Source organism: Furipterus horrens, unplaced genomic scaffold, assembly GCF_987537825.1.
Source record: "Furipterus horrens unplaced genomic scaffold, mFurHor1.1.pri manual_scaffold_4, whole genome shotgun sequence".
Taxonomy (NCBI): Eukaryota; Metazoa; Chordata; class Mammalia; order Chiroptera; family Furipteridae; genus Furipterus; species Furipterus horrens.
The window spans coordinates 60573127-60585609 of record NW_028327174.1 but is presented as its reverse complement, the minus strand read 5'-3'; the positions used below and the strand labels follow the sequence as shown (position 1 = coordinate 60585609).

Sequence of the window (12483 nt, the reverse complement as noted above, 5' to 3'; positions counted from 1 at the left end):
AGCTATAAAGGTAAATAAGAACACTTACTTTAAAGACTACATAGTATAAAGCATTTGGAATAGTGGCTGACACAGAGTAAGCATTCAATAAATGTATAAATGTACACTCCTGGTGGTATTATCATCTGCAAACCACATGTGAACCCATGATTTCTGAGTTCAGATTCTTTATCTAAAAGAAAGGAATATAAATACATACTTGAACCTTATTTTGAGGATCAAATCAAATGTTGCATACAAACACACTTCTCAACCCTCCCCCTATTTCCTTGCCAATATAGCTAATGGTTTCAATTCGCTTTTTTAAAAAATCAAGGTTTATTAATAAAGTGACTCTCAAAATGAAGAAAAGAAAAATCAGTAAGTGCATGTAATAAAAAAGGATATATCTAATGAGTAAGATGGAAAAACTGGCTGTTCTACTAGCAGTAATGCTACTCGGAGTGATAGTTTTCTTGAAGCACTAAAGAGGTATCAATAGAGTCATGTACCTTTTTAATTCAAGTGTCTTTTACTTTGAAAATTTACTACAACTTATTTCTCAAAAAATCGGTAAACATGGAACATAAAATACCAATCATTCATATTTGCATTTTTGGCTGGGCTGTTTCTCTGGATTCATAGTCCAAAAAGAGAGACTTATGTATTTGTGGCTACTGTAAACTTTCAAAATATAGGCAAAGTACTAAAACAAAGCATCTTACAAGTCCTTACTATCTGCTTGATATGTTATTTCTGTAAAACTATATGAGAAGGAGCCACAGGGTCCCTAATAAAAGCTTATGATTACTGATAAACAACATCCAAAATCTCAACACTAAGTGACGCCAATTTCTTTAGTTTAAATACACTTTTGGATCAAAATGACATTTATTCTACATATTCACTTAGTCACCTATTAATCTTTAAACATTTTACTTTCTAGAAGCAAGATATTAAGGTTCTCTATATATTCTGTCATATCGAAACTGAAGATTCACCAAAGATGAGTGGGGGATAAAGTGGTAGAATTGTGCCACTAAAATAAAAGAGAAAAAATGGCCATTTTTTTCTTTTCAAAGTGAAACTACATTTTTAAACACATATTTAAAATAAGAGGGAGTGTAGCACAGGGATTTTAGGGCCTGAATTAAAGTCCTAGACTATGTACTTGGGTTCAAATCTCAGGTATATCACTGTGTGAACACCCCTCTGAGCCCAGAATTCCTACTCTATCAAATGTGAATTGTGGCACATTCACATTCTAGGGCCCTAGAAATGTGGTTCTAAGTAAGTTAACATGCGTAAATACTTAAAATAGTATGTAATATAGTTTTTAAATGTAATATTATAGGTCATGGTCAAACTTCTTCTTATACTTAGTGCAAGCAAGATTAATAGTTATCACAAATACTATTTTGTCAAAAGACCATTTATGTAATACCTTGCATATGGTAATAGGACATGGTATGATGTAGAAAAAAATAAAATCTAAATGTCACTAAACAGATAAATCAAATCACTGACTAAAGCTCTGGATCATCTTGGCTAAGCGGGTATATTAATCCTGTATTCACTAACAACTCAGAAGTGATTTTAAAAATATATGGAAAGAATTAAATAAAAATTATTTTCTATATTTTAAGCAACTAAAATATGAAAAATGCACTTTAATGTCATATTTCTGTCCTCACGTTATCAATTTACCGACACTAAATAAGTTTTGTTTTCTGGTTTCAGTTCCTGAAAATGATGTCACCATACCTTATTTTCGTGGTAAAAACTTTAGTACAACTTTAATTTTAGCAGTTAATAGTAATGTAAAAATTTCTTTAGAAAATATATACTAAACAATTTGGAGTTCATATTGATTAATAGTGCCTATTTAAATTATTAACTGATGTTATTATAAGGTTGTTTTCTGTTAGTGTAAATCAAAGTTATACAATATAAAAAGTAGGAATGGAAGGAAAGTTCTGAAACTGAAATCAATGTCTCCTAAAAACCTCATTGATTTGATGGACTATTACTTGGCAATTTATTGAAACAAAAACATCATACACATTTTAAATGACTTTCAGTACAAATTAAAGTTACTCTCTGACATGCAAAATTTTTTAAGTTAGTATATGCTACCATTGAACATACTTGCACATAAACATTAGTGGAAATAACTGATAAATGAATGACATTTAATAAAACTGTGAAATAAAGCAAAGATTCAGATGATTTGTAGTTATCTGTTTATGTACAATAGGTCTGTTTTAAAATACATCTCCAAAGAAATTACTCCATAGCCCTCAACTTGTCTTTGTAACTCATTTATTTAATTATCATCCCTTTAACAAAGTTCCTCTATCCCTAATATACTTACATGTAATGTACTTTAAACAAATTTCCCTTTTGCCTCATCAGGAAAAACTACCATGTATCTGAAGATTAAGTTATCTTACATTCATCCTAAACTAAACAACACTAGATCCTTTATCATTTTTCTACAGTTCCTAAATCCTAACAATCTTGTTCATGGTAGCTGAAATGCAGATCAAAAAGCGCATTATGAGGCTACTGTTTTATTCCTTTTAATAGAAATCAGTGTTATTTTCATCCCTTATCATTTTATGAGGTATCAATTTTGACTTTTTTTGTCACTATAAAGTCTAGTATCAAGCATATCATAAAATTTGTCCCTACTCATCTCAGACCTGTGTAACATATCTTCAGCTCTAGAAAGTCAGTTTGCAGATAAAAACCATTCACTATTTACAAATAAACAAACTCCAGTATCCATGAAGAATAAAATCTTTATTCACCCTTGCCCAGGTGTTAGTTTCCAGAGTATTAGGCAGTCCTTATCTGCAAAGTGCACACAACATAATTAACAAAATTTAATTATTTTAATACATGTAACTATAACATCGAACATTAGTAATAAACTTTCAAGAATAAATTTATGGTAAACCTACCATTTTTTCCCTCAATAGTCCAAGCAGTTTTTCCAAGATGGTTACGTATATATACAACAAGACAATGTTCCATTTGCAAATGGCCCATTTCAGTTAAAAAAATAATAATAATAACAGGATTTGCCTAAATACCCATGAATGACTAATCCAAAGATTTGTTAAAATATTAAAGAGAAATAACTTTTTAATGTTAAAAACTCATTTTAATTAGTTCCAAAAACATGAGCCCAAGAAACAACTAAATTATTAAATATCATTACAGTTCTGTATTTGTGAATAATTATCAACTTTGCATTTATAAAATTATTCACCTTAAAACTCTGAATCAAACTTCTGCTCTACATTAGTTCCTTTTTTGAGAGGTTTCACCTGCTACGTGCAAGTAAACGGGCTCACGTGTATGTAAACCAAACTATCTCTGCAAGTATCATCTTGCTCCCGCATTTTTTTCCTTTAAAATATGCAGGGAAATCTAAGTGAGGATAAAAATTTTGTTATCTAAATACCCAGTCTTCAGTTTGTCTTTAAAATGAAAGCATTAAAATGACTCAAATTTATGGATTTCCCTCTATTTACTCTTTAAAATGATTTACAGTTACTCTGCCAAAAAGCAAAAATACTTTCATTTAAAGAATACTAAGTGTCCATGAGCAGATGAGTGGATAATAAAAGCTGTGGTACATTTACACAGTGGAATACTACATGGCTGTAAAAAAGAAGGAAATCTTACCCTTTGTGACAGCATGGATGGACCTGGAGAGCATTATGCTAGGTGAAATAAGCCGGTCAGAGAAAGACAAACACCATATGATTTCACTTTTATGTGGACTCTAATGAACAAACTGAACTAACAAGCAAATATGTAGAGATAGATTCAGAGCAGGCTGAGAGCTGTGGGGTGGGGGAGGTGAGGGCTGGTGGTGATTGAGGGGGATTATGCCCCATATACCCTCAACTTGGGGTAGTGAACACACAATACAGTGTACAGATGATGTGTTGTAGAGTTGTGCACCTGAAACCTGTATAATTTTGTTTACCACTGTCATCTCAATAAATTCAATAATAAAATAAAAATACCAAACTTCCTATCATCTTGTAGTGTCAACAGTATCAATTATTACTCAGCACAACAAAAACAAACATTAAAGAGAATAGCCATACAAATAATATTCATATTTTAACTTATTGATTTCTATTTTATGGAAATCCACATTTATGAGATAGCAATAGGCTAGGTGAATTAAGACTTTTTAAGTGTCCTTTAACAAACACTAGGAAGCAAGAACTGATTTAATCTTTAACAACCCACAGGCTAGGGTATTTCATTAGTGTCCTAGAAAACGTCAAATTTCCCCACAGTAATAAACATCTCAGGAACACTCCAATATAAATAACAATTATTAAATTATAATTTTTGCTGTAATGCAACACTTGTATGTTTACACTCTTGGAGATTTTAATGATATATAGTATGAAGCCTAACTAAGTAGGAAAAAAAGTACCAAGACTTAGATCAAAGTACTTAAATTCAAGTCCCAAGTCTGCCACCTAGTAGCTTACTTGAAAATGATCCTAAAACCACAGCATGTTACCAGAAGTGGCAGTAGTAAGAATGTAACTGAAATGTAATCTTATTTCATAAATAGAACATAGCATGTTTTACAATATTTCACTGAGTCAAAGTAAAACCCATATAATGAAATTACAATTGCCTATTTTCATAGATGAAGATATTTAGGTACAATGATTTAAGTTAACTTTCTTCAAAGTCATACTGCAGTCTAGGTGGTGAACGACGACTTAATTCAGGTCTAAATCTAATGCTGCTTCCACTAAGCCATATTGGGGTACATGAAAAAACATCCTGAATTAAATGCCACTGTTGGGGTGACAAGGGCTATAATAAAGAGGGACATTGTCTTTCCCATCCTGTTCATCTTACACATTCATATATTGTTATTTTGGATACCGCCTGATATAGACGACAAGTACTAAAACCTCCACCACACTTCCTTCAGTGTTTGAAGTACATCCTTTGGTATTTTACAAGTCCGTACACTAGCAAGTGACTTACGCCTCAAGTGGACTTATCTACTTTGTGCAGGCCTACGTTACGTTTCAAAAGGGAGGGAACGGCAGCACTTCTAAGAAACGCTGCCGGTTCCTATCAAGCCTCTGCTGAAGCTCAAGACCACGTGGTATCTCTCCGAAGCCCAAGGTTTCCTACTCCTTCCTCGCCCTCCTGACACGGAACAAGAAACTAAGGTTTTCTCCTCGTAAGTGGCGCCCCGACACATGCCACCTGTGTAGTACGAGCCGCAAACATCCTGCAACCTGCCTCCCGGAAGAATGCAAGAAGCAGAATAATAAGGAACTTGGATGCCCACAACGCTGGGAAAGGAAATGACCGGAGAAGTAAAGCGGGTGAGATGGTGAAAAGCCGCAGGACCAGAACCTGTCAAACATTTAGAAGAGATTCACGCCGAACGACCGTAACCTGCCGTTCGGGAAGGCCTGGAGTGGGAGCGGCACCACCGCGGGAAGGACGGCGAGGAGAACTGCGCGAGCCGCCGCCGCCGCCACCGCCCCCCACCAGCCTCGAAGCCCGTGTGGACAAGCCACGAACCCTGGCCCTCATCTCGGGTCCGATCTTTGCCCCAACATTTCCGGAACGGCCAAAGCCCTGCTGCCCAGGGCGCCGCCGCCGGACCTGCCCGCACCTGTCACTAGCGAAAGATACTAGCCCGCAGTTCCCGCCCAGTTCCCCACCATCCTCAGGCAACCGCAGCGCCCCCAGCCCTTTTCCCTTACCAGGTGTCCCCTTTCCGGAGCGAGGTTTTCAGCAGCGTCGCGATGTCAGACCGCTGGACGTCCAGATCTGCCGCTCCGCCTTCCGCCATCTTCTTCCACTAGCGGTAGCGGAGGCGGCAGCGACGGCGGCGGTACGCCCCAGAGCATTGTGGGAATGGCGTCCCGCGGCCCCTCCCAGCCGGCAGGTCGAAACCAAAAGAGACGTACAGGGGTGGTGCGGCTCCGTGCAAGAGTTGGCCATGGGGGCGAAGTGAGTGCGCTGCAATGGTGTGCTGCCGCACCGGCTCCGCTTGTGAAGCATCTCGCTTTGGCTTCTTCCCTGCCGGGACCACCTGGTTTTAACTCTCGGTGGGGACCTTTATGCTCTCTCGCTTGAGCGGTGCCTCTGCCCCGTCCATCCTCGACTTCTGCCTTCTCCTACCTCTTTCCAGCGGACGCCTGAAAACCCTTATTTGCGTATTCACTCGTACTTGAGGGAAGGGTAGGGTGGGGTAGGGGGCGTGGGGACGGCTGAGATAAGGCAGGAATTTGAACAGCTCGGTGCATAATCTTTTTGTTGCTGGTCACAGAACCCAAGCTCGATTTGGCCGAAGCAAAAACAACCCGAAACCGAACGCTTGGCCGCAATGCCCTTCCTGGGCTCCTTCTTGCTGTAGGTGGAGAGCGTTTATAGGCTCTTTGTGCCGCCTCCCCAGGCACACCCAGACAGCCAAGCTGCAGAGAAAAACATGTTCCAGTTGCTTGGTGAACACGGTGTAACTGTGTACCAAAAATGCCAGGTACTAAAGGGGAAAAAAACATGCAAGAAACAGTATCACCTGGCTGTCACAAATAGCATTTACGTTGCCACTCTTTTCATAATGTGTGTACACCTGAAAGAGCAGACCAACTTTTATTTGAAGTCAATTGTGTTACAAATTGGGAAATCGAGTCTCTCAAAAATCAAATGCAAAGGTCACAAAGTAGCGAGGCAAGCTTTTAACCCGTTACAAAGCCCACGTGCTATATTTATCAACAACAGCACACTCACTATTTCTTAAAGCCTGAACGAAAATTTAAATTGACTTCATCTATCTTTTTTTTAACCTCTATACACCTGGTGGCTACCACAACGCTGCCTAGCATACGAACCACTGAAGTATTTGTTTAATAAATGAATTGTAGCAAAACTGTATTTCCAAACGTGAAGATATACAGTGGTTTTACTTGAAGATACTATAAATAATGTGAAAAGTCAAAAGATGGACAAGAATTCTGGTATGGTCTGTATGTTTTTCTATTTTTAATGTCTACACTAACTCATTTGGTAGGAATGCAGTGAAGGTGGATGTAATTATGCTACTAAAGAGTCCTGAACCATTTTAAATGAAAATAGTATATATATTGGTATTATCATTTGTGTGTATCAGCATTAGGATTGCTTATTTTCTTCATAATAATACTATTTTGCATTATCATGACATCCTTGATTTGAGAGTCTGAAAACAGTTCAGTTACTGCTATTTCTTATATTATTTGACTTTTAACAGGTTAAAAAAAATCAGACTTTCTCTAACCAGGAGTACCACCAAAGTGTCACATTCCACCACCACCTCTATCCTGCCCATCACCACCTCCTTTCCCAGCCAACCTCTGAAAGAGAGGCAAGTAAATTTCCAAAGAGAGGCAACATGATATGAGAAGAATATTGGAGTCATGAACATGAGTTCAACCTCACCTCAACCTCTAGCTATAAAGTACTTAACTCTTATTTTAATCATAGAATTGGGGATAATAATTGCTACCTTAAAGGGTTTTTATGAAGATTAAATTAAATAATACATGTTTATTGTCTGGGACATTTTAGCCGGTCAATAAACATTAATATTGTTTACTGGTGACAGAATGAATTACAATATATAGTATATAAATTGTATCACAATAAAGCTGTTGAAAAAATTATTACAGACTTTGAAGGCAAAATCATGCTATTATTTTATAAACATAATATAATTGAGAAGTGATGCCTCATGTACACTCTGCTGTCCAGTTTCCTTTCCAAGAAAACGCATGTTTGAAATGCTGAAGACTGTATCCATGCAACACAGTAAATTAAGCTTTCCTTCATTTGTACCATGTTCAAAGCACTGAGTTAACTGGATATAGATATCCAACTTCAATGTCAATTTGAATTATACATCAGACTTATGAGGTCATTTTGTAGACCTATCTAGTTGCCTTCAGAGTCAGGAAAGAAAGAATAGCTACAGTATTTTATCAACAAGCACTTAACAAATAGCAACCCTTTGAGGTATTATTATTATTCCTATTCTGTAGATGATAATTGAGGCAAATGGCAGAACCCAAATTTGAAACCAAGTAGTCTAGCTCCAGAATCTAGAAGTTTTTATTTTTCTACTGACCTTTATAATCTGGATTATAGCAATCAGCTTTCTAGTGATCCCAGTTTACTAGTTTTTGGAAATTCTGTTTATTTAACTTAAGCTTCTTCCATTGTCAGTTATGAAGAGAAATAAGACATTGTTCATAAATACTAAATTGTTTAAGGTGCACATCTCTTATTGAATAAAAATTGATGAGAAATATTACTTTCCCTTGAATCACACAGATAATTGAACATAAGCCAGATATTACATCTGCTTATTTGTAATGAGTACCTTTATTGATGCTTACCATAGTAGTTTTATAAGAACATTCTATTTGCTTGGTGATTGTCATTACTTTCTCAGACTCAGACTCTTGACACCTTTCTTGATTCTTAAAAACTTAACCTACAACTTTGAGAAGAGAGAAGGAATATGCTGAGGTCTTCAGAAATTGGCTATATGTCAGTAAAGTGCATCTTCCATTAAAAGGCAGAATAGATTTTTAATTTAGACGTGCTCTAGGAAGGATTCCTTGATCTTCCAAATAATTCCACTCTCTGCTCACCAATGTTTAAATGATTCCTTTCATAGAGGTTCCTGTACTCAAAAATTAAGAGGTAGGACTTCAAGGTGAACACACCAGGAGAAAGTAAGGCTTAAAACTAAGGTGTCAAATGAGAGCCACTTTTCAGCCTGGGATGGACCAGAGAGAGAAGAAAAAGCACTGTGTTTTTTTCCTCATTTATTTTATTTTATTGTTGTTCAATTACAGGTGTCCCAATTTTCCCCCCATTGCTCTACCCTGACCCACTCCCACAGTCAATCTCCATACTGTTGTTCATGTCCATGGGTCCTTTATACTTGTTCCTTGATTAGACCCATCCCCTTCTTTTCCCCATTACGCCCCTCCCCGCTCCCTTCTGGTCTCTGTCAGTTTGTTCCTTATTTCCATGCCTCTGGTTCTATTTTGCTTGTTTGTTTTTGTTCATTAGAGTCCACTTATAGGTGACATCATATGGTATTTGGCTGCCTGGCTTATTTCACTAAGCATAATACTCTCCAGTTCGATCCATGATGTTGCGAAAGGTAGGAGTTCCTTCTTTCTGCTGCGTAGTATTCCATTGTTAAATATACTACAGGTTTTTTCTGTTGTTTGTTTTTTAGGAGTATTTTATTGATTATATTGTTACAATAGTTCCAATTTTTTCCCCTTTGCTCCCCTCTGCCGAGCACCACCCCTCCCCCAACAATCCCATGCCCCCCAGTCCATGCCCATGGGTCGTGCACACAAGTTCTCTGGCTTCACCCTTTCCTATATTATTCTGTTTTAAAAATTAATTAATTATTTTTTATAACAATAAAAAATAACAATACCCCCCTCTAAGACTTGAGACCCTTTATAATCTCATAAAGGACAATGGGCAAAGGTCTCATGCTCCTCTAGCTGCTTCAAGCTGGGCATGGTCGTCGTCCTACCTATCCTTGGGTCCAGAAATCCCCAATAAGAGTGGGGGTGTGGAGGGGAGGGTGGCCTTCCCACATAGGGAAGGATCGTGCAGACTCCAGGTCAGTTGGTTGTCCCTGGACAACGGTGTGCTTCGTTTAACAGGCTGGCATCCTTGTGGTATTCTGGGGGAAACAGATTTGGCAACAGGGTTAAAAGGCATCATTCAATCCATAACTACTAGATGACAAAAGGCAGGTATTAATTTTTTAATGTCCCACATTAGGGGAAAAAAGGGCTTCTTTGGAGGAAGGAGTGCCAGGCACATCTCACCTATCCAAAACCCTTTTGCCCACTATACTTAGTTTGTGCTGAGGGAAATATTTTAGGTTTCCCCCTCTCAGACCTCTGGGCCCTTTCTGTCCAACCCCTTAGGATAGAAAAGAGAAACCAGTTTTAAGTGAAGCCCACAGACCACCCCATACTTCACCAACCCAGCCACTTAGTTTAGCCAAACTGTTGAGTCTCAGGAGGCAGCGATGCAGACAGGATTAAGTGAGGCCTATACGTACAGACAGTTACTCAGGTAATGAGATCATAGGCTTATGCTTTTTGAAAACAGAAAACACATGTTAGTTTATGTAACATAACCCACAAACAAGTCTCTAAATCTGCAAGACTGTCTTATTGGAAAGATATCCAGTTGCAAGGCATTTGACATTGTTCTTGCCTGTAAATTAAGCATCTTTGATGATGCCACAGACCTAGTTTAACTTTCAAATGAAAACAAACTTTAAATGAAAAGAAACTTTAAAGACGGTTAGTTGCACTACTTTATAGTCTACCACTGAACATTGTGATTTTCCTTGAATCATGATTTTTCTCCTTAAGATTATCTTCCTTGTCATTAAAGGGACCACATTAAGTCCATTTTAAATTTCTCCTGTTCATTTGCATAAACACAACAAGAGCAGCAAATGATCACTTATGTTCTTTAAGTCTACTTTGCTGTAACTTACGCAAGGAATATTTAGAGTGACCCTCAATCTGCCCTTCAGGGCACAGGAGCTGAGCCATTCAGCCTTGCCTATAAACACCTGTTCTTCAGGTTTTCCACTGTGCCTTAAGGTCCCTTCTAGCTATCTTTCAGGAAAGCAACCTGCATTCCTTCTCTGGAAAGATTACCATGGACCGCACAACAAACCAAGGTACCAGGCCTTTTTTCTAGTGGGCTTTCATTACCTTTGAAAGTCAATCCCAGTTCCTCAGAGCTTTTTGGTAACAACCAGAACCCAAGCATCTCTCCTTTAGGCATGACATTCCAGCAAAGTCTTGGTGAACAAAACCTCTGTTAACAACTGGTCTTATTAGTTTTATGCAAAGAACCTTATGCCATTACTTATTTCTTCAGAAGGCCAAATTCTGGAGGGATCAGGTAGGGAGAAATATATACAGTGTGAAGGAAAGTCCTTGTCCTTCTAATATTCACTAAAATTGCATTTCCATTCTTTATATTTTCTTTTTTCCCCCCACTAAAAATTTTATTTGTTTTTCTATTGCAGTTGTCTTACTTTTTTCCCTATTGCTTCCCCATACCCTGCCCTGCCCTTCTCCCACAGTCAGTCCCCACTCAGTTGCCCATGTCTGTCCATGTTTATACATGTTCTTTGACTAGACCCTTCCCCTTCTTACCCCATTCTTTCCCTCCCCCCTCCCCCTTGTCACTGTTAGTCTACACCTTGTCTACATACCTCTGGTTCAATTTTGCTCGTTTGTTTATGTTGTTCATTAGTCTCTTGTAATAGGTGGTATCATAAGGTATTTTTCTTTCATTGCCTGGCTTATTTTGCTAAGCATAATTCCCTCTAGTTCCATCCATGTTGTTGCAAATGGTAGGAGTTCCTTCTTTCTTTCTGCTACATAGTACTCCATTGTGTAAATGTACCACAGTTTCTTGACCCTCTCATCTACATATGGGCACTTAAGTTGTTTCCAGCACTTTGGCTATTGTAAATAGTGCTGCTATGAACATAGGGGTGCATAGGTTCTTTTGGATTGGTGTTTCAGGATTCTTTGGTATAATCCCAGCAGTGGAATTGCTGGTTCAAAAGGCAGTTTCATTTTTAGTTTTTTGAGGAAATTCCATACTGTTTTCCATAGTGGCTGCACCAGTCTGCATTCCCACCAGCACTGCACCAGGGTTTCCGTTTCTCCACATCCTCGCCAGCACAAGTTGTTTATTGATTTGTTGATGATGGCTATTCTGAATGGTGTGAGGTGGTATCTTATTGTGGTTTTTATTTGCATATCTCCAATGGCTAGTGATGTTGAGCATTCTTTCATATGTCTATGGACCCTCTGTATGTCCTCTATGGAGAAGTGTTTGTTTAGGTCTTTTGTCCATTTTTTAATTGGGTTGTCTATCTTCTTGGTGTTAAGTCGTATAAGTTCTTTAGATATTTTGGAGATCAATCCCTTGTCTGAGGTATCATTGGCAAATATATTTTCTCATATGGTTTGTTCCCTTTTCATCTTGCTGATTTTTTTTTGCTTAGCAGAAACTCTTTAGTTTGATGTAGTCCCATTTGTTTATTCTTTCCTTTATTTCCCTTGCCTTAGGAGATATATCAGTGAAAATGTTGCTATGTGGGATATCTGAAATTTTCCTGCCTACATTTTCCTCTAGGATGTTTATGGTACCAAGGCTTACATTTAAATCTTTGATCCATCTTGAGTTTATTCTGGTTTGTGGTGTAAGTTGGTGGTCTAGTTTCCTTTTTTTGCATGTCCCTGTCCAGTTCTCCCAACACCATTTGTTGAAGAGGCTCTTTTCACTCAATTTTATGTTCCTTCCCCCTTTGTCAAATATTAGTTGACCATATAGTCCTGGGTTTATTTCTAGGCTCTCTATTCTGTT

At 37.9% G+C, this 12483-nt stretch overlaps 1 protein-coding gene across 2 annotated transcripts in view; it reads right to left on the bottom strand.

The window, feature by feature from the left end:
- The window catches only part of USP15 (ubiquitin specific peptidase 15), a 111154-nt gene extending 105259 nt beyond the window's left edge, over positions 1-5895 (bottom strand). For both annotated transcript variants that reach the window (XM_090273544.1, XM_090273545.1), the window contains exon 1: positions 5757-5895. In XM_090273544.1, the coding sequence (XP_090129670.1) occupies positions 5757-5845 (89 nt within the window). In that variant the 5' untranslated portion in view covers positions 5846-5895. The remainder of the gene's footprint in view (positions 1-5756) is intronic.
- Positions 5896-12483: the final 6588 nt, after the last annotated feature.